Here is a 23,106-nt window from a genome sequence, read left to right on the forward strand (position 1 = left end):
AATGCTGTGAAGTAGTGGTAGTTGCTATTTAAATTAGGTCTCCAAAGGTGATTAATGGACTGGAGTGCATTTCATATGAGGAGGACCTGAGAGAACTGGGAGTGTTCAGCCTGGAGAAGAGGCGGATTGGGGGATCTTATGAATGTGTATGAATACATGATGGGAGGGAATGAAGAAGAGAGCCAGACTCTCTTCAGTAGGGCCCTCTGTCGGGACAAAGGGCAATGGGCACAAACTGAAACACAGGAAATTCCATCTGAACACAAGATCACACTGATTTACTGTCAGGGTGGTCAAACACTGGAATGGATTGCCCAGACAGGTTGTGGAGTCTCCATCCATGGAGGTATTCAAAGCCCAACTGGACGTGATCCTGGGCAACCTGCTCTAGCTGACCCTGTTTCAGCAGGGGTGTTAGACGAGGTGATGTCTGTCATCAAGAGGTCTGCCCAACTTTAACAATTCTGTGATTCAGCAAATGTATATGATAATCATAGTCATGCTGATGATTTTATACATAAGTGTGTGTGTATGGTTTTCCTATTTAAACATTATGTATGTATTGTTGAACAAACCACCATGTATTTACATATTTACTCCTGACTCCTGTCTGTTCTTCCTCTAATCCTCTCTTTATTCACTTAAAAATGAATTTAAATGTAAAAAATATTTTAGGCAATGTCTCTTGAAATGACTAATGCCAGCTGTGGGGTTGATTCTGGAGATAGCTTACAAAGGATCATAGCTTTCTTCTGTCCCAGCCCATTTCTCTCATTCTAGCAGAAGTGCATGTAGTAGGGAAAGCAGCCTTAGCAACAAGGCCTGGCCTTGGTGTTTTGTTGGTTTGAGTTTTTTGATTTTGGGACGGGGGGTTGGTTGGTTTCTTTCTTTGGCGTTTTTTAGTTTGGGGGGTTGTTTTTGTGGATTTTTTTGTTCTGAGTTGTGGGGTTTTTTGGTGGTCCTTTTTTGGAAAGCTTTTTGCAGTACCTGCAGACACTCCTGTTCTTCGTCGGTGTTTACTTCACTAGTTAGAATGAATGTTCTAAGAGCTGCTAAACTAGCTAACCTATTTTGTCTGTAAACAGGAGAAAATAGTTTCTGTATGTAATACTAGTAGAGTAGAACTCTTCTAGTTCAGTGTATGTGGGAGGGAGCACAGTTGCAAATACTGAATGCAACCCAGCATCTGCAGAATTAGACCAGGGTTGAGAATTTACATTTGCAAAGAAGGTGTTTTTTTTTTTCCTAGGATTTCTGTAAGTAAAGGGTTTGTCAATAACTATAGGCTTCAAAAATGCAGTTGTGATTCAACATTTGGATTTAGAAGACCAAAAGTTCTTCTTGTATGCTCTGAATGGCACCAGAAATGTTGGAAATTGCCCTTCCCCCCTCCCCCCCTCCAGTTATAATGATAACAGATTGTAAATTGATGAGTTTTGGTATGCAGTTTAGATTGGTAAAGTCCAAGAACCATTTTCAGTGTGAACTCTGAGTTTTATGGTTGAGTTATATAAATATATAATATATAAGTATATAATATATACCTTAGGAAATACTGTATTAGGCAAATAAGTCTGTGAACAGTTACTCCATTCTTTTTTAAATGTTTATTTGTTTCTACATATCTGTGATTTAAGGTTAAAGGATGTTGCAGAGTTTAATTTCAAATATTACATGTGCATTTAATATGGATACAAGGAAAAAATTTAGTGTACACAGTTCTATTTATTAACACTGTGGCCTGAAAAAGCTTTTTTAAATGTTATGATTGTAGTCTGAAATACCCTTAGGTCTTTATTTGAATTATTCAATTAAGAAGTTTGATTAATGTACATTAATGTCCTGTGTCTAACAGTGAAAAAGGATTCTGCTATATTATTGATTATTTCCAGGTAAAAAATGATAATTAAATATGTAGAAGATTTTAAAAAAAAGCAAAAGCAATTACATTATTCTGATTTTTTTTATAAAACCCATAGTTCTTTTCTAATTCTGTTTTTCAGTTTCCATAGCTAGACGCGTCCAAGACCCATTAGCTGAGCTAGTGAAAATTGAGCCCAAACACATAGGAGTCGGAATGTATCAGGTAAGACAACACATACCAGTGAATCTAAGTAATCTATCATGATATAGAGCAACACCAAAATGCTGCTTTATAATCATAAACTAGTTACGTTTCCTTTAAAAGACATTTGTAGAGTTGATAAAATGATAGTAAATACTTGGAAGTCACAGACTGCCTCTTTTTTTTTATCTCTACTTTTAACAATTGTGATTTACACCCTGAAATGGCTGTAGCCAGATGTATAGTCTATTAAAAACATCAAATCAGACAGGTAATCTGATCTGTAAGGCTTTCTCTTTTTTTGTGTTTTTGCAGCAATGGGGTTTTAGCTCTTTGTGTAAAATACAATGCGATATTGATCCTCCATTTAGAAACCATTAATTTGTACTATTAGGTACATTCCTTCTTAGAAGTTTGTAATGAAAGTATTTGTTTTGAAGTTTTTCATTTACTAAAGCTGAATTGGAAAATGTTTGACAATTCTTATTTTAATACTTTTTTGTAGTTTATTTCTGAGAAGTAACTTTTACCTTCAAAATGTCTCTACAAAGTGAATGGTATTGAGAAGTGGTACATAAGTTATTGTCATTTTATAGCATATTGGTATCAATTCAGGAAAGCATTTATGCATGTGCTTAAGTTCCTCCAAGCAGAGAAGTAAAAAAAATAGAAAATTCAGCACATGCTTTTTGAAGCTGTAGAATATGAGTAAATTTGAAAGGCTGGAACAGAATTCAGAACAGAAAGCACAGAACCGTCTCGATCTGTGCTTTCAGGTTAACGCATGAGAGTTAATGGGATAGAATGTGATTAGCAGCCTAGAATCCTTTACTGCCACGGCTCAAGGTGGCGTGACAAAGAAAGGTGCTATGAAAGATTTCAAAGAAGTGTTTATCTTCTTTTGTTTTTAAAGAACTGAGGTCAGCATTTTAGTTGGTTAAAGTAATGCTCAGTACTTCTTTTGCAAGCCCTACTTGTATTGCCACAAACTATAAAGTGTACTCACGTTGCTTGCTAACTGCAAAATTATTGGTAAAACTAACTAATATAATTAATTTTTCAGTGTGAACTATACCATAGTTCTTGAGGAAAATTGGATTGAAGGACTGAAATACTGTAGATTTCTTTAACATATGTATCCAGTTTTAAGTAAAAATTTGCTTTAATGATGGCAGCTGTAAATCAGGGAGTGGTCACCTGGCAAAAAGAGGAGCTTCAATCTGAAGCATAGTTGGTTTCCTTACTTGAGGACACCCACTGCTTTTATTTATAACAGTAGCAGCAATAACAATAATGAAAAGTGGTACAAATTTTTGTTGGTCCTTGCTTTAAGGAAAACAGTATTTAACAAAAAAAAAACCAACTTGAAATGCTATGTCAGCACCTTGAGGAAAAATTAGTTGTTTGTTTTTTTTTAAAACAAAATTTTAAAAAATCAATTCCAAAATGCAGTATTTTACTATTTGAAGTACACTGAATTCGTATGTATTAGGAACTTGCATTGCTGTGGCTAGAAGGTATTCATTTAAATGCACGCTATCTACTATGGCCCACGTGCACACTGTACAAGCATACACCTAAACTAAAAAGCCATGGAGCTGGTGGTGCTCGTATGATTTTTGGGAGCATGGTATTATCAGACGAATGTTGCAATGAACATATTGCAGCAGTGCATTAATGCCTCTGTGACTGAAGCTGCCATCATTTACTTTGCACTGAAACAGAGTAGGGTAAGTACCGTGTTCTCGGCCCTTTCAGGGAAGCTTCTTGATCAACTAGATCAAGTAAACACGCAACTGTATTATTTGTTCATGTCCAAATTGGTTACATGAAAAGTTTCAGAGAAATAATTCCTATATCCACACTTTCAAGTGGTTTGGATAGATCCTCTGAGATAGATAGACCTCCTGGCAGAATTCTTAGTGATCACAGCAGCTCTAAGGTGCTCATTCAAAGATACAGAAATTCCTGAGGTACTAGAGCTTTATGTGACACTATTGTAAGCAAATTTGGATTCATGAAAGCAAAGTCGGAAGCTCTGCTGCCCTTTGGATGCAAGTGCTCTCTCCTGTCAGGGAGGGGAAGGGAGGAGATATGAGCTTTCTTGGAGTTTGTGGAGTGTGTGCCCCCTCACAAGAGTGCGGTGTGAAGGGGCTGAGTCTTCTGCAGTCACTGGTTCCGTGGAGCTTTGGATCCCTCCCACCTGGCCTCTCGGTACTTCATGTGTATGTTTGTGAGAATACTGGTGTTTTCTACTTCTTCTAGTGCAAGTTTTCCAAGCAAATCTGCTCATTTGGGCATGGATACTTTGAGTATGGAAATACGAGTTTCCAAGTAGCAGGAGATCTCTGGAGATTGAGTCCCATCAGCTGGGATTTCTGTTTACTTATTTTGAGATGACAAAAAAAAAATTGAAACTTGACCACATGCTTTTCTTCTCATTCCAAGTTATGATTCTGAGTTTGTGCACTACCAAGAAAATCAGGTTTGTCAGAGAAAAATAAACAGGCACCGGATCTCCTATCAGGTATTTCCTTAAACAGAGAGAAGCACAACCTGATTTATTAGGGCCTCTCTCAGACTAAAATTCCAGTTGCCTCAAGGTCCTTGTCTTCATTCATCTTTATCTTATTAGGAAAATTGTTCTTTTCTCCCAGACAGGAACCTAACCAAAATTAATTTATCACCTTCAGGCCGTATTACTATGATTTCTTCTGTAGTTGAACATGAAGATGATGCCCAGACTCTGTGTGATACTGAATAAGTTTGCCTTGCCACTTCCCCATGCCAGTTCAAAGCTAAATTCCTAGCGGGAAAGAAGCAGTTAGCAGCTCAAGAGTTTATTATGCTGCAAACTGAATTTTGGCTGATTACCACTACAGTTGTAATGATCTTGGAAGATGTAGATAAGAGCTGAGAACAAAGCTGCTTCACAACGATTGTGGTTAGGGAATTGAATTCCAGAAGTAAAAAAAGATGCATAGAGAAGAAAAAAATTCCTTCCTCTGAGACAGAAACCAAACTTCTAGGAGAATAAACCAGCACTAGCGTAAACTTTCTGTCCACCGGTCCCTATCAAAGACAAATAGCCTCAAGTAAAGGGGGAATGAAGTTAATAAACTTCTTAGAAGTCAAACCTGAATCCATATTATAAGGCAGAGAAAGCAGAAATAATGCTAAGGACTATATTAAGTTTGATTGGTCTTCTGCTGTTCATTTAATTTGCAAAATCCCTGGATGCTAAAACAAAGCAGTAACCTCTAGGGAAAGAACTAGATGGAGCTCAAACTCATCTGTAGCCTAAGAACAAAATATTTGGTGTGTGTTGAAGGATCAGATTTTTTGACAAGTCATGTATAATATTAACAAAAGTGCACCATGTCTGGTCTTGAAAAAGTAACATCCTATTTTGTCTTTATAATTTTTGGAGCTCAAAAATCTCTTCATGATATATTTTTGTATGTGATAACATCTTCACTGTTTAACACGTTTGGAAAATTAACGTCCCAAAAGGATGTAACAGATAATATATTTAGTTTTGTAACCGCTGAAGTGGAAGGATACTTGATTCCAGATGTAGCTGGACATTTTGTGTCAAATAAATAAAACTAGTAAACAATACTCTTTAAGTAGCAATTCCTTCAGGAAAAAAAAAATGGTTGAGCTAATTCTTGGTTTATTTTCTATATAATGATGGAAGGTCCTGATCATAGGAGAGTTTCATAAAGACTGATCAGAATGTCTAACAATAACTACATTTGGAAATGCATTTTCTGCCCCCCTTGTCCTTTTTGCTCCTTGTGTTCCTCTCGTTATTGAAGTGCATCACATTTGCATTTGATTATTACCTGTAGGACATTTTGTTACTTCAGTTGCCGTTTGGTACGCCTGTTGGGCTTGGGCTTTCCCCAGAAAAGATGGGTATGTTTTATTAAATGACGATGCAACATTTTTAGTCAGATACACTTGCTCTGTAATAGGGCCAGTTCTGTCATAATTATGGTACTGTGGATATAAATCAGTTCAAAATCTGCAGCCAGCTAGTTAATAGCAGGGCATCTTGCTGAAGTCATATCTCAGTTCCTGTTGGAAAGGAGGGAGGCTTTTCTCCTTTCTCCTAGAAGGCTGTGAAGAATGCTTTCCACCATCACAGGCAATCCCTGCATGGGTCCTGCCTTCCCTGACCCACTGCCAAAGCACGCTCATGCTAGTGAGGGGGAACTGGTGGGCAGTGGTGGAAGGATGTTGCTGGCCTCTCCTGCATGTGGCTGAAATTGCATGTAGCACTTTTAGTTTGTTGCATTCTTTAATCATCATCTTCTTGCCTCAAAGGAGGTGCATGGCATCACCTCTGTCAAGTCTTTCTAAACCTCCAGTGGGTGCCTGTAGTGACAGGATGGGTGTTAGAAAGATGTGACATTAACCTCATGTTTGACAGTAGTGCAATTTCAAATCATTTTACTTTTCTGCACACCTATCATAAAAATCATTTATCTGAGGCAAACTGACTGTATATTAATGCTTAATAGCTACTAATTCTGGAGATATGAGTGGTGAACTACTGCAAAATTTTACAAATACAGGGGTCAAAGGGACTTCAAGGGTACCTCTAAGTGCAAGAGTAAGATCAGATACAGTTGGGTGAGCCTGATACAGCTGTGGGTTGAACAAGCCTATGCATTATTTCCATTTCCTGCAAGAAAAGCTGGCTTGTGCCTTGCACTGCAGGTGTTTGTCAGCCTACTTTTACAAATCCCTAGCAAAGGTAACTTGGTGGCTTGAAGTCCTTCTGAAGCTTAACAAACTTTAGATTTATTTCTTTACTATCTAAGCCGACATTTTGGGTAATTAAATGTTGTGTTGTTCCTCTAACAGTGGAAACTTTAAAATAAGTGTGTAAATAGGAAGCTGCTAGCAAAAAAAGCTGAAGTAGTGAGTACAAACAACAGTTGTCACAACCTGAACATCGGCCATCACAAAGAATTGGTGTGAGGTTTAAGAAAGGCTCTGTCTTCATTTTTGCTTAAAATACATGCATGTTTTTTAATGGTGAAATGTAAGAGACTTTATATCCTTCTTGCTATCTGATTCTGGTTATGCATCCTTTGCATGGTACGCTTTTATTTTGTAACATGGACCAAAGTACTGGAGCTGGCTGGGTTGTTTTTTCAGGCAGAAATGTACATTTTTTCACTGAGAATTTAAGAACTTTGTCACTTTTTTTTTTGTTGTTAATTGACCCGTAGGGTATATGAATAGTTAGGTGTGTTACTTCGATAGCATAGGGGAATCACTCATGTATGATGTGAGAATATGATGACATATGATGTGCAAGAGTGTCTTTTTTTAAATCTCTGAGGTGCGATTGTCAAAACAACCTCAAACATGAGCTTCCTTTATTAAGCTTATTAAACAAATTTATGTTGGTTTGCAACTTACATTTTTATGATTAAGAGCATAGGATGTGTTATTAGGTGAGCCGTGCTTTACGTTGTGTGATTCGCATAGCTCCTGTGGAAACTCAGTTCAGCAGGAATGTTGTTTGCTGGTCAGAATTGCAGGTTGCAGGTTTCAACACCCAGTTGAACAGCCTGTCTACAAAATGCTTCAGCATTCCTTCTGTATTACTGCATTGAATTTATACATACAGTTAAGCGTAGAATGGATCTCCTATGATATAATTGCAGTTTTGTGAGCTTGCTTATGATTTTCTGTACTTTAATTGAAATGGTTGCGTGAAGAGAACCTTTGCTTAAACAGTGTCAAAGGATGCCAGTGCTCATGTCCATGTATCTCGTGGTAATCAGACCACTTATTAATGAATGTATATCACTCCTTTTTGGCAGTATATGGCAACCAGTTAATTACGTGTGTACCTTAAGTTGAAAAAACTTACGAGATATGCTGGTGGACTGGAGTGTGGCTGAAATTATGGGGTATCATGAAGAGAAACCTGGCTATTCTGATACTAAAGAAATTCCTGAACAACATAGACTAAAGGATATGTTGCCAATATTGTAAATAAAAAAAATTATGATAGTTACAGGACAAATTCTGGGCTGCTTCTGTATTTATCTCTGCATGAACTCGCTGGGACTTGAAAGACAAGGGCACATGGGATAGTATTTCACAGTGCTCTTAGCTCTGCTTCTCAGTAAAGGAAACTGAAACCTGTCCTGTGAACCTGTAGGCCCCTGCAAAGAGACAGTTGTCACAGAATTTTTTTGCAGCATACTGTAAGGTATTGCTTACTTTAAAATTTGTAGAAAAGAGAGAGGAGTGCTTAAAGTTTTAAGGTGTACAAGAACTTTGAGGAGTGCTCAAAGTTTTAAGGTGTACAAAAACTTTAAGGGTGGGGTGTGGTGGCTTTACCTAAAAAATGTTGTTAAAGGCAGGCAAAAAAACTGTGTCTTGTCCGTAGGGAAAAGGTGTATTATTTTCTACAAAGTGGACAGTTAAACTGGTGAATATGTTTGTGCTTAACGCTGGATTTCCAACACATAGCAACTTAAAGAATCCTTAGTGGTTGTGTAGTAGTGGTGAAGCATTAGCTCTATGAGGAAAGCAAGCATAATCATGTGTGTTTTTTGTCCAACATCATTTTTATGGTAAATGATGTGCTTCTCTTTTTCAAAGGTAAAACCCTGTGAATGAAGCCATCTGACATCTATGGGAACAAAATCTTTGCAGACAGCTTTGTCAGGGAGAAGTAGTCACCCCATAATGTTTTCTGTATGCTTCCCCACCCTGCTGAAGTCGGTGTGCAAAACTTAAGATTCCTTTCCAAATAAGTTACACCTCTGGCAAGTTTGGGTAATTTAATCTTCAGCAGCAGTTTTGCTGGCTGCCAGGGATGGGTTTACGTATCCTGTAACTTGGCAGAGTCTCTTTGGTTGTGTCTACCTGCTCTCTGGCTGGCAAAGAGAAATCAACTGTCCCGTCAGCGAAGTGCCATCAACTTTTGCTGGTCTGTTATGGCCGGTTATAACAAAACAAAGGGATATAGAAAGAAGTTAACAGTTGTGTTATTAATTATTTTAGCTAGTATACTGTATATTTTTACTGGCATCTCCCAAGAAAACGTGCCAGCTCACTCGAAGTGCGATGCTGCCCCTTTAAGGAAATGAAGGCAAACGTGTGCGTGTGTATTTACACGGATTGCAAGAGCACAGGGGCATCACCGCATCTGCACATGTCACTCACGAAGCTGCCCCTGGACTGCATCTCTCTCTGCTGCTGTCACCAAAAATGCGCTGTAGTCAGCATTTGAGAGCTTGTCAGAGGTGTGCCTTTGTAAGCAGCCTGAACTGCAGGTAAATTTTGGACATTGCTGCTAATAACCCCCCTCTTGCGTTGCTGCTATTTATTAGTAGAGACTTTGTATTTGCATGGGTGGGGTTTTATGGAGCTGCTGAGGTTTTAGCAAAAGCAGGGAAGTTTCAGGAGGAGCGTTGGTAGGCTGAGGCGGGACGAGCTAAGGGCATTGATAGGAAACAGCTGCTGGACAGATTTGCCCTCTCTTGTCAGCTTGTTCCTGATGGCTTAATTAGCAGCTCTCTTGGCAGAAGTTTGCTAGGAAGTTTTTTGTTGCCGTAGGACAACAGACTCAGTGCAAACTTTCGCAGGTTATCTGTGCTCTAATTGGATTAAAATTCTACATGTTACTGTTCACGAAAAATAGCTGTAAAGGTTGTTTGCTTCCAGAGTGCCACAAAAGCAGCAGATAGGAACTGCTGAGCAGAACTGCCTGGGTATAGGGAACCATCTGTGCCTGCTGAATATTGCAGTTTGATTTTTTTTTTTTTTTTTTTTTTGCCTTTCTGTAAACGTACTTGGGCAGAGCTAATTCAAACACAAGCGAGCTGAGTTACAATACAGCTGGGGAGATTTAAACTCCTGCGAGAAGTTGTTCTGATGTGGGAGCCAGGTGGCGGGAGGAGCAATACGGGAGTCGCGAGGCTGGGATAGTGCAAACCGGCTTGATATGGCTTCTCTGTGTGTCGGTTTGGAAACGCTTGGTTGACTGCAAGCTGAAAGAGAAAAGGGGGTGATGAAGTCTATCTTTTTGAAAGTATTTTAACTGAACAGCTTCCGAAATGTGCGAGATGCTGTTGGGTTTCCTGCTTACATTTCAAGTGTTTAATAACCTGAAGTGAAAATACACAATTTTAGCAATCAAAAATTGTTCAGCTCCGTTCATCTAGGTTTCATGTAAATTTTTGTAACAAGTTCTTTACATTTTTGAAACATTCTTAAAAATACTACAGTAAAATACTACAGTAAAAAACAGCCAGGGCGCTGCAGATTACTACTGGCATTACCTGTATCCATGATGTGATAACTGTGTTCATAGAAATTGCATTTCAAGCACAAACATTCATCTTTTATGTGAAGTCGATCTTTAAGATGCTATCTTATAAATTTTAGTCAGATTTTAATGTAAATATTATAATGATAAAATTGATTAAACTGTGACCACAGTAAAAGCATCTCTTTAGGGTCCAAAGTCAGGTAAAAGTGGCAGTGGGGATGTGAATCACTGGCTTTGAATGGGGGGGGGTGTGGAATGTGTGTCAATTTAAACATCATGAATGTAAATATTATTTGTTGGGGGAATTCCGTAGTCACTGCTTGCTGTGCAGCGGTGGTCTGTTGCATCTGTTGTTTTGGTTTCATGAATTAACAGTATATTCATTTGACTCATAAGGAAAAATACTAATATTATTGTGCTTTTGAGTGATTCTGTGTGAGTTCATAGTACAGCAGCTGTTGACTTGATATCCAAAAATCTGGAATCAGCAGCAAATTTGTTTTCGCATTCAGTAGAAGGCCATAAGTGGAAATAAAAATTCTGATGATATTTTAAACCCATAAATGGTTTGTTAATATGTATGGTTCTAGTGGTAGATATTATGTAAAATAAGAACTTGATATGTTCCACACTGAAATACATAAAATAATTACTCTTATTTCGTTTGAACAACTGTCAAATTATGGAATGCTGCAAGAACTCTTTCATAGGTTCAGTTGAGCTACAGATTTATTTTTCTCAGTAACTGCTTACTACAAATGTAAATAACTGAAAAAAATCCTACTTTTTGTGATTAAGTTGTGGTGCAGTATTAGTGTACATATTTGTTAAATACTGGATCTGTGATCAAATTTTTCCTCACTACCTTAAAGTAAATTGAGCTTAAATTAATGTAGGATGAATATAAATTAGTGTAGTTCTTCCACATAATAATCCTGTGACAGTTATGTCACATAGATATCACTGAAATATATGTCAATACATACCACTGAAAATTCTAGCCTTTTTTCACGGAGACAATAAAACATGCAAGATTTCTCTGATGTTTTGTAATTTGTTGCTTTTTAGATTGTTATCTTGCTAATAACACTTTTTCTAACAAACAGTTTTGAAAAAATCATTTTAGAAACAAAAATCATGTTTCACTAGACAGTGATTAATATCTGTGACCTTTATTTTTGGATCAGGAACATAAATATACACTTTTTTCTGTGTCAGTCATTGTCTAAGATTTCATCTTTGTTCTGCTTTCCATTACATACCATGAATTATATGAAATTAATTTAATCGCTACTCCAAACAGAAATTAAATGTGCCCTAATCCAGAGTTACGTTGTTTGCTTTTACAACTGTAAGTCATAAGTAATTAATTTTCCTTGGAAAATTAATTCACTTACCATTCCCAGTAGCATCATATGTTGACACAGGGTTAGAGATAGTTTAATATTTTTGTTCAGCATGTTGAACTCAACTTTGGAAGACCTTAAAGCAAAACAAATTCAAATTTACTCAACTGTGTATAATTCAGGGTTATTTAAAGTGAATGTTGTCTTTATTGCTGTCAACCAGCTGACAATGATGATTCTAAAATTATATTCAGTCTTCCAAAAACCTAAAGTCTGTGGACACATGTGAATTATTTCTTCTTAAAAAAAAATAAAAAAAAAATTGTTTCACGTCAGACCTTTGATTAACATGGCCACTGGAATGCCAGCAGTAGTAGAAAAATTTAGCTCCTTGGAGAACAGAACTATATATTGCAAAGCCTTGCGATAGAGGCAATTTTTTTTTTCAGCGTGCCTTCTGTTGCTGGAGAAGCCAGTAGGTGATTCATTATTCCTGTTGCGCTCGGAAATTTCTGAGTTGACTTACTTGAGAACATTGTTTTGTCTCCTGTGTTGTCCTGTAGAGAAGAGCAGCTCGCTGCAGTGCCAAGGGGGAGCGCGGACACTTGTGTGGGTGGCCCTGCTGCCCACGGCTGACCGTCCTTCAGAGATGGCATTGAGTAGTGTGGGCCACAAGTCTTCCGGAATGAGAGGGGCAGCTTTTAAGTCTAATCTTTCAAGTTTGCCAGGAGGACCTGTTTTTTTCTCTTGTGCAGTTCCATAAAACATGGTGTTTATTACTTGGGTTTATTTTTATTTATTTAAGTCTCCCGGGTGAAACTCCAGTGACGGCAGTGTTGCACTTCAAACAAGCAAGGCTTATTTTATAAATGTCCCTTTGTGGGTTGGTGGCTGCATTTTGCCTGAATGCAGGGGGTCGGTGTCAGTGGCGTTTAATTTAGAATTTTGGGGTTGGAAAGTAGAAATTGACGTTTAATTCCAGTGTAAAGTTACTGCTAGATCAGGCATAAAAATATTATTGCATTAGCAATCACAGGAAGAAAATAAACTATGAGCACATTGACAATATACAGTGGTATGGCAGACTTGTATAAAATAGAGCAGTAGATGGAAGAAAATACTTCTTCAGAAACTTTCTTCACCACAACAAATTTTTATCAAGTAGAGAGTGTACAGAAAAGTATTCTACTAATAGAATTAGGTGCTACTAATCGTGTCTGCAAAGGTAAATTCATCTGTACATAACAAAATTGTGTATAGATAAGTATTACCACACATCACTTATACATACATGCATGTATATGCAACATCGATGAATGTGTTGACAGAGCTCTTCGTTAAATTCTGTAACTTTTACTTTCAAATTCAATTATTTTGAGTTTCCTTGTTCTGTGCAAGACACTTGATGACACGGTGTATGTCTATTAAAGTAACAGGTATCAGTAGATATTGCTAGCTGTTTCATAATTATGACTTAATTACTTTCAAAAGGCTTCACTATGATATTTAAAAATAGACAGTCTCCTGCAAAAGAAACATCAGGCTGGTGAACTGAGTTTGGCCTCATACTTCTCGTTGACAGTCATGTGTGTTACTGGAGCTGCATCCTACCTACGGCACCGAGCTGTTCATGTCTCCCTTACCTGGGCTGTCAGTTTTAACGAAGTGCAACTCTTACTGACCCTGCAAAAGTTGTTCCTTTCTTCTTTTTCAGCTACTCTGTGATAACGATGTGCCTCCCATCTCAGGAAAATGAGAAGCAAGCACCCCCTCTATCTTTTTCTTACCCTTTATTGCAGGAGCTTGTGCTGATTACCATACAAGAAGCAGGCTCAGAACACCCTACCCCAGTGTGTGAGCATTCTCGTTACAGTTACCCTTCTGTGGTACTGTTATCTGTGTAATGTATGTAAAAATGGTATTGTGTATAAAATATTTTGGGAACCAACCAAAAGCTGTTGCTGTTCTTACAAATTTCTTGGCAGGGGGAGTTTGTGTTTCTTTTGGGAATATTTCCATTCATTTTATGGTGACAGTGATTGTCTAAATTTGCAAGAAAAATGAAGTTAAAATAATTATTGTTTAAAAAAAATCTGGAGAAACTATTTCTTCAGGCAAAATTTATATTTTGAGCTGAACTGTAGTGTTGGATTAGATAATTCAGAGTTGGCACTAATTCTGAAGAAAACATTGAGCTGTGAAGTACAATAGCAAAAAGCCCAAGAAGCATGAACAAATGCATACAGTGTCTCCTAATGTAAGTGCCTTGCTCTTTGGGGGCCACCAAGAAGTCTACAGTGATTGACATGCGTTCTGGTGAAGCTTCCCCCCACAACCCCCACCCCTGCAACAGTGTTGAAGTCAGTCAAAGTATATAGACAAAGCTGAGTGAATACCAGTTTCCCCAGTACAGGGGCTATTTTTTCAGGAAGTCTAACTCAAACCAGATGTTTTGCTTAGACCTAGAGTTTGTTGCTGCCAAGCATCTCATCAGAGGTCAGAGTTCTGGGCTCAGGGCCCTGCTAGAATTCTTTCACAAATTGCTATTCGGTGAGGTTTTAATCCTAATGGAAAGAATAATGTGCTTGTAAAATCTGCAGTTATTACAAACACAGTATACATATTGTGGACTTCAAATGACTACATATTTCATTCCCATAAACAGGGAATGCAGATGAATGCAGTGTGTAATAGTTTTAGACATTCAAACTTAAACCAAGTATATAGTTTATACTACTGTTAACCATTTGCATTCTTAACACTCCTGTAAAATGAATGGTAATCTTGACTAACAATTGGCAGCTCGAAACAAAACAAAACGAAAAAACCTCCAGCACGTTTTTACTTGTAAGCTGTTTCCTGAAGTAAATAGGAAGCCGTATGCTTTTGAGAATGTTCAGAGAACCACTCTGCTTGCTAAGGCACTAGGTTTGGCACAGCTTGTTTCTTTCCTTCTTTCTTATTTTCTGTCTCAGTTTGTAAATAGCTTGGTAGCAATATTTTATGGTCAACTTAATCTTACTTCAAGCATTTCTTCACCGAGCTAATTATTCACCCCCAGAACCTCAGAGTAGACTGTATATACTCCAGCTTACTTAAAAACAAATGCTGGTGACGCAAAGTGATAGGAACAAGAACTAGTGGTGAAAAATCTCACTATGTTTTTGTCTTCTTGTTGGGAGCATTAGTGATAAGCTTCTGCTGTAATTCTGCTGAAGTGAAGTGTGAGTATAAGAAAAAGATCTTAGGTAACTTTGCTGGGGTGCTGCAGCATGCAGCTGGACAAATGCAGCTTGATATAGTATGAAGGTTGAGATTTTGGCTATCAGAAATGAATGTATGCTATAGAAAACAGTACTACAGTGTGAAATTGGATGATGTAACAGATAGTACAGTGAGGCTATAGTGGTGAGTTGTTTGAGTTTTATGTTGTGTAGCATCTTAGTTTTCAGCGAATGCTGCAGAAGAGTCGTATCTGTTATTTTCCAACTCTGATAACTCTTCAAAATTTTAAGTCTTGTCATGTTCAATTATATTTAATATAACTGTGCTGCTTCACTTCATTCTAATTTGGGAATTTTATGTAGCCCGTAAACGTGTTTTCACTAGGGTGAAAAGTTTAGCTTAAGAAAAGGTGATGTCTCTCAAAAGAGTTAATGTTATCCCGTTCGCATGGTGATCGTAGTCAGTGACAGTCATGCTGGGAAGGAGGTAAATATGTATAAGGCAGTATCTCCACGTGAATACTCTAAACTTTGAGACATACTGAGGTGTTATCTGCTCTGCAATTTATTCTTTTTTTAATTTCTTGTTTAGAAGAAAATTGCATAATGAATGTTGATGCTACAGTACAGGTGTTGCTTTGGGGGGGCGAGGGGGAGAATCATTTACATACTGGTATAACTTTTCAGTAAGCCTCCCTATTGGCTAGACTTGTTTCACAGCATTGAATGCAGAGATTTGTGAAATAAATCTCTGCTACATCAGTCCAGTTGTTGAAGAAGAAATTGATGAAACTGGTATTTGGATAGCAAATTGATTTTCGGAGACTGCATGCATGATTCAGAGCATAGAAAAAATAACATTGTTCCTGCTGTATTTTTTAGAAAGGAGAATGTGGCCAAAGTGATATTGATAAGCTTCTTTTCCATTATAGTGTACACTTCTATAACTAGTATTTTTCCCTTGTTTTATTGAGTAAATGTGACTTATGTTTGGGTGTACAGAGCTGAATTAGAAAACTTGATTTCTTTCAGTGGGTAGATTATAAGTTTAACTTTGTTCTGTTAGAATCTGTGTCTTGATTGCCTGAGACTGTTTTGTTTAATAAACACCATAAACCCCATAAAGACATACTACATCTGTTGCAAGTTGGATGATCTCGGTGCAAACTCCTGCCTCAAGGCGAGAAAGCAAATATTAAATATGGTTTGAAAATAATAAGTACAACCTAATCATTCAGATGCAATAAGAAATGGAGACAAACTGCAATCTTATAAAAGAAACTTTTTCATATTAATGAGTTTCCATTTGCCAATAATTCTGTCATTTGTAACTTGAATCATTCATCACCCCTGCAAATGATTCTTTCAAGACATTATTTGCAATTTTGTCTTGTGTTTTTGTCCTTGATGTTGTGAAAATGACCGTCTACTGTTACAGGAATGAAAAGAGATCTCATTCAAACATCTTTTGTGTTTCCACTTTCAGTGAAAAATGTTTTTCAAACCTGCAGCTGGTTATTTCTGCAGGAGTTCCCACTTATATTCAGGTTTGATTGACATTTTGAAATGGCAGCTTTTCATGAAAAGCTGTTAACTTGTAGAATTTGGTTATGGTACTAAGACAGACTGACTTTGTTCTACTGTTGGGGCCTGTCCAACCTAAACACAACCCTGCATCTGAATTTAATAGTGCTACTCAGCACAGAGAGTGCAAGTTTTTTTTTTCTTTTTTTTTTTTTAACACTGGTGCTTCTGATGTGTTTTTGAACCTGACCTGATAGGTACTAATCCTGATATCTTTTCTGTCAGTAATTAATTGGCATTCTCCTTCTTTCTCACTCTTCTGGGCTAGCAGGTTGTGCTAGGTTGTGCTTCCATAATTTGAGTGATGGAATATATTTTCATTTCACGTGATGAAGAAAAGTGGAAATGTTTTTTAATGACTGTACAAGTACTACATTGTCTGTCTTAAGATAGAAGTAACTATCTGCAGCCTCTATTACTATTTATTTTTGAAGTTTTGGGCGTGAGGACAAGTCTATGATATTAAAAATCTTCTGAGCAATGATTAGTGACTTAATTTCTAGTCAAAACCTGAGAAAACGGTGCATTACATAATTATTCTGCCCTCGTCTTTACCGAATTATTCTTTAATATTATGCCAGGATGTATTATATCTCTGCGTTTCTTGCCAGGCTTCTAAATAAGGATATAAAAGTACCCATATGCACCAGCTGAGAGGAAGAGGAGTATTTTTAACTTTGGAACAGATTACTGTTTGGATAAGGGAACTTCAAATAAGTGAAGATCCAGGCATCCCAGCATCCATCACTTGTGTCCGCTGTTGTTTTACTCTAGCGTGAGAAGTAAAACACAGGGAAATATTTGGGATCTTCCGCAGGTTAACTGTACAGTCCAGTAAGACTAAATTCTTATGAGGGAGCATTTGACTCGCTTTTTATAAGGAGGTGAGTAATAGTGTCATTGATTACAAGTGATTAGACATTGTTGAGTTGCTGATTGATTACAGAACTTTTTTTTTTGGCATACTATAATTAGAATTTCTGCTCTGTTCTACTAGCTGGCTAAGTACTTTTATAAAACCTTCTCTATAGATTTGCACCTATCCATGGTGATACACAAACTCACATGCATCCAACCCCATGCCTCTGTAGTTTGTTCAGGTTGCTGAGACGGTAACGTAAAATATGTCCTGCTTGGGCTGTCTCTGCAAATGTCTCCTAAGTCATTTCTGGTATGGCACTGGTACAGCCACATTTAGGTTAATACTAAAAATCATCTGTGTTCTTGCTGTGAAATAAAATATGATTTGCTTGATCCTTTTCTTTCAATCTAGATCATTTTAATGTTTTCTTAGATGCCTGTTCTGTAGTTTCTAAATTTTTGAGTAGCAATGGGAAGATAAATTTTATGTTAATGAACGAATGTTTGCAGTTCTGTCCTGTGATTTTGAATGAATGCTTGAGAGCTTTATGTGAGCTTTCAAAGTAAGAGCGAAAGTGTCCTCATTGCCACTCAGACGTTACTGTTAAAAACCAATACGTGCCACTGCTATTCCTCCGAGCAAAGGCAGGGTACATGGGTACAAGCTTTTCGGTATATCCTTAAGGTCACTGTGAAATACTAGCCCAATTGAATTAAATGGCAAACTGCGCACTGTCTTCAGATGGAGCCAGGATTTTGCCCCGTAACTCTGTCAAGCCCTAAGGGCAGGTAGATTTCATTCTCAAACAGACCAAACATGGCAGTGCTTCAAAGGAAAGTTGAGTGGCTGTGAAGTTTGAGCCAAACTGTGCAAAATGCAGAGGGCAGTACGGGGACCTTGAACTGCCCTTGGAAGTACCAGGGGTAGAGGTAAATGGCTCCTGTCCTCTTGGATGCAGTGGAAGGTGGTTACCATTTTGAAATGCTGTCCTCCATGTCATTTCCTATAGGAAAACATTCTTTTTCCCTTGTCATTGGTTGCAAATGAACATTCTTCATTTGAAAATGGGTGGGAGAATACAGAGAGCAGGAGAGACGAACCAATGTGATGCTGCTTCACACTGTTCCCGTGCAGAGTAAAACACGGTGGATTTTTCTTGTGACTCTCCCAGCAATAGGGCTAAACATTTGAAAATGATACTTCTTTTTTTAATTACAAGTTTAGTGGCAACTTTTCTGGTATTCCTTCTTTAGCATTCTGTGGTAAATTTTCAGTAATGTGTATGGTCATTTCATGACAGAATGTTTATCAAGAAAATACAGACTGAAACATTAGAATGGTTTGCTGTCACAGAAATCTTGGATTGCAAGATAAAACTTTGAAGAAAAATATTCATTTCAACCAAGTCAGCATACATTGAGGGTTTTCAAACTCCCTGGTTTTACAAGAGCAAGTGTAATATGTATTTGCAATGGTGTAAGTACTGTACTTTATTACAGAGCAAAATGAAAATTCTGTGGTGAGCCTGGACTCTTTCTGCCACGTTTAACTGGGCGGAAGAATTAAACATCCTTATAACATTTTTTTCTCTCTAATTCACTGTTTTAAGTTATCATACTTGATTTCAATTTGGCTTCCCAACTTGCATAGAAATGCTGCTGTGAATCAAGATTCTCATCCCTGTTTGGTCCCTTAAGATTAGCATAAATTCAGAAATCGCAAAACCTCGAAGTAGGTGAGTTGATAATCTGGACGTTCTTTGTAGATATTAAAACCCTCCCTGTCTGTTTGGGTACTTTTTCCCCCCCGCCCTTTATTCCTCCTGTGTAGCCGTCTTTCATTTTATTTTAATTTGGCTGCTGGATACAACTATATGTTAATGAACTGGAGGAGGGAAGTTAAGGGAATACTATTTCCATTATGTCCTCCTAAATTTCTGTCCCTTCAGTGGCAGAGGTTTATATCAGTCACAGATCCTATTTATTCCTAAATTATAGTGAAACACTACTTTCAATCTTAGTTAAGGCTGTTCTAAAGGAGAATTCCTGAACATGCTCTCACTCTTGTCTTCTCAGAAAGTGTAAGTTGGCAGGGTTGCCTGCTGTCTTCTGTCGCTGCAACTGCTTCTCTCTACGGTGGTGTGGTAAAGCCGTGTTGATGAATGTTATGTACCTGTTATGATAAATGAGTATGGTAGGGATATCTCGGGTAAATCTGTTTTTAGCTGTAGCTTTTCTTTACGTACCTGAGGGCCGTTGTTAGTACTTTACTCTGAGTAGCACTGTTAAAGAACCCAAGTATTTTGCTGTAAACACTTGTAAGTGTGGATAAGAAAGGTAATAGTACAGATTTTGGCCTGAAGTGTGTGCAAAATAGTGTATCCATGCTCTTTATTCTCATAGCATTCCTTCCCTCCGTGTACACATCATTAAACTGTCTTTCTGGTTTATCACCTCCTGAGATCTGATCCTATGTTTCTATTACTAGGTAACACATGATTTCCCAGCTCTGTTTAGTAAGCTGCTATGCTTCTTCCATAATCTTTTCTGAAAAGTCAGTGTCCCAAGTAAATGGCATATCTTAATGTGTTGTGGGGTTCGGTTTTTCAGAGCTTTGGGAAGAAGTGTGCTAAGGGTTCTATCTCTTTGGGTGTCAGCATGCTGAATTTGAGAGAGATCTTTCAGAGTAGCTTTTTTTTTCTGTAGGTGGGTCATTTGCCTTTTTTTCTTCCAGTCATAAAATGTGAGATACATAACTAACACCGGTAGAAAATAGTCTTCTGAAAATGCCAGTGTGTAGATTTACATTCCTGATGTCTGAAGAGACAGCAAGCTGGAACTGGACTATATTGACTATATTACAAAGTCAGTATCTTAGGAATCTACTTAACTGAAACAGTTTTGGAACCACTCATCCTATTTGGTTCTGCATGTAAGGTGGTCTAGTTGATGTTGCCAGCAGTTAAGTAGCAGCAGGAGAACTTGGAGATCAGCTTTTGGAGACAATTTTTTCCCCACTGCTAGGATTTGATTACGTCTGTAGTATTAAATAGTTTTATTTTCCAACTTCTTGTCCAGACCTTAAATCTATTAGTCTGAGAGGATAGCCTAGTTCCATCTAAATCTGGATTCCTGCTTGAAAATAACTTATGAAAGAGGGAAGCTTAATTTTTATCAATGAACTGGGCATGTGAGCACTTCCTCTGGAACAGGATATAATGGATTCAGTTACGGCACCTTTTTTTACTGCAGCTGTGATAACTAAAGACAGTTGCTTAATGAGAAGTGGTTATTAGCTTCTGAAGTGAAGGGCGTTTAGAGCTATGTTGTAATTGTTTCCCAGTGATGCATGGGACAACTCAAAACAAAGATATGAAAACATTTGTAAGCTAACACTGGACCATGCCATCAGAGAACATAGCGATCAGTGCGTGAATGTGATAAAATATTGGAGACCAAAATGTGTGCTGTTTCCTTCTGGGTAATCGTGCTCGGGTTGCAGACAGGAAGAATGGTGGTCCTTTGCTTTTCTTTTTTTTTTTTTTTTACTACTACTTTGGTTTAAGAGAAATTTCTAAGTTCTGTGGTTTTGATTTGTCATCTGTAAAACTGGCACTGTTTTCAGGTACCTGTGTCTCAATGGTGTGAAGTTTAAAGGTTCTGCAATGTTTGTGCGTGTATGGCTGTGGCAGGGGAGGTTATTGCTATTGTAATTTCACAATATCCTAGAAAAACCAGAACTGTTACTGTTAAGAAAATATCTCACAGAAGTTCTGTCACCTACAGGTCAAAGTAGTCTGAGTAAGTACACCAAAACCAGAAGTCACCACTTTGTATTTCTGCACTACTAGCTATGCATTTTCTGCCACTGAACGTTTGGAAGAAGTTAAGAGTACTTTTAATGTTTTATGGGCGGGCTTTAGAGTTTTCGAGAATGCACTACTCTAATGTGCAGATTTCCTAGACTCTTAGGAGCAGGATCTAGGGAATCAAAAAGTGGTAGCGAGACATTGAGGTTCAGTGACCAGTTTGCTCTTAGTTGCAGGATGAGTAACTGGGGAAAAAAAAAAGTGTATTCTTGTATGCAGCAGCTATTTGGTATGTCTTTTCAGGTTGCCTAATACCCCCCAAAAAACCAAATCTAAACCTGATTAAAAGGTTGTGTTCAATTACTGGTAACTTAAAATACCAAATTAATTGAGTGACTTTGGGTTTTACTTTTCAGCCTTAAAACCTTCAATTCTTTACAAGCCCCCAACTGAAATTATCTCATATCCTAAAGAAGTCTGAATTAGAGTAAATTCAGCATTTTTCATCACTAATGAGTGAGGCACAAATCATAGAATTTCATATAACTGGATTCTATGTCTTTTGTGATGAGCAAAGTCATATACATGTTGTTTTAGACTAGTAGTGTATTCTAATGATGTCTAGTCCTAATTATATTTATACTATAAAACACTCAGAAATGTCTGCCTTTATGTATTCAGAAGGCTAACAGACATGAAAATGGAACTTGAAGACAGAAGCCTGTTACGCAGATCACCTCAAATGAATTCCTTATGTCCATGTAGAATTATTCATATATGTACATGTTTGGAAAGGAATATTGAAACACCAAATTCCTGATTCAACTAAAACCGCTCAATATTTATGTCTATTTTAAAACAGAAAATTACATTGTTGAAAGTAGATTTTAAACCTATATCAGAACTGTGTGTGTTGCAGCTGTGACATACGAACTTCAGAGCTTTGCTATGGTAGAAACCTAGTAAGCTGAGATTTGACTAGCTTCCAGATCATCTCTCTGAACTCTCATCCTTTTCTGTTGTGACATCATGCCAATCCCCTTTTAGAACTGCAGCTACCCCTGATCTACTGAAAGCATTATATCCTTGCAGGTGTGAGTCAGAAAGCAGGTCTTCTGCCTGGCACTGAAATGTACCTGAAAGCGGTCTGAATATTGCAATTAAAACACCTTTGTATAACTTTATTTAACCTGCACATCAAATACAAATGCTTTTTTTTTTTAAAAAAATCATTCTTAACATGTAGCCCAACGAGGGTTTTTTTGTTTTATTTTAAATAAGCTAAGCTAACAAATCTAAGAGGAAATTGTTCTGGCTTTGTGATGGAAGAGTGTTCCAGGCAGCAGAGAATCACCAGTGCTTTTACTTTTTAGGCTGCATTTTCCTCTTGATGTTCTTGACTAACTGTGTTTTAAATTGTGAAAAATGGAGTGGTTTTCTGAAACTTTTCCTCTAATGGACCTTCATGTTCTGTCTTCCTTGAACTTTTCTTACTTTTTTACAATCGTATGAAAAGTTAATTATTTTTGTTGTTCTAAGTCTACTGAACTATCTACCATAGTTTCTGAAAAGTTCCAATTTCCTGCTAGATTCTCTTTTTAATTACGATGGCTAAATCCTGTAAACGCTTGAGCATATACTCAATATTGAAGTGGCTTATCAGTAAACTTTGATTGGTCTTTGCTCCGGTTGGGTAAGTGTAGAAGTGTGTATTTGCAGGATTGCATTTGGATGTGAGAATTACCTTTGAACCTCAGGTGGTACACACCAGATCTTTGTGTGGCGGAAACTTGCATCCTCAGTTATATCTTACTCCGAGATGAGTTTGGAGGCTGGAAACGGCATTAGCTGTCCATGTATCCTTCTTTTGCATCGGAAGGTAGAAGTTGCTTGGGCCAGAGTAAGT

The 23,106-nt window shown here is 37.6% G+C and overlaps 1 protein-coding gene across 3 annotated transcripts in view; it reads left to right on the plus strand.

The window, feature by feature from the left end:
- Positions 1-23,106, plus strand: part of SRBD1 (S1 RNA binding domain 1) — a 129,560-nt gene that overhangs the window by 74,036 nt on the left and 32,418 nt on the right. For all 3 annotated transcript variants that reach the window (XM_075412861.1, XM_075412863.1, XM_075412862.1), the window contains exon 18: positions 2,004-2,086. In XM_075412861.1, coding sequence (XP_075268976.1) covers positions 2,004-2,086 — 83 coding nt within the window. The remainder of the gene's footprint in view (positions 1-2,003; positions 2,087-23,106) is intronic.

Source organism: Opisthocomus hoazin, chromosome 2, assembly GCF_030867145.1.
Source record: "Opisthocomus hoazin isolate bOpiHoa1 chromosome 2, bOpiHoa1.hap1, whole genome shotgun sequence".
NCBI classification, from domain to species: Eukaryota; Metazoa; Chordata; class Aves; order Opisthocomiformes; family Opisthocomidae; genus Opisthocomus; species Opisthocomus hoazin.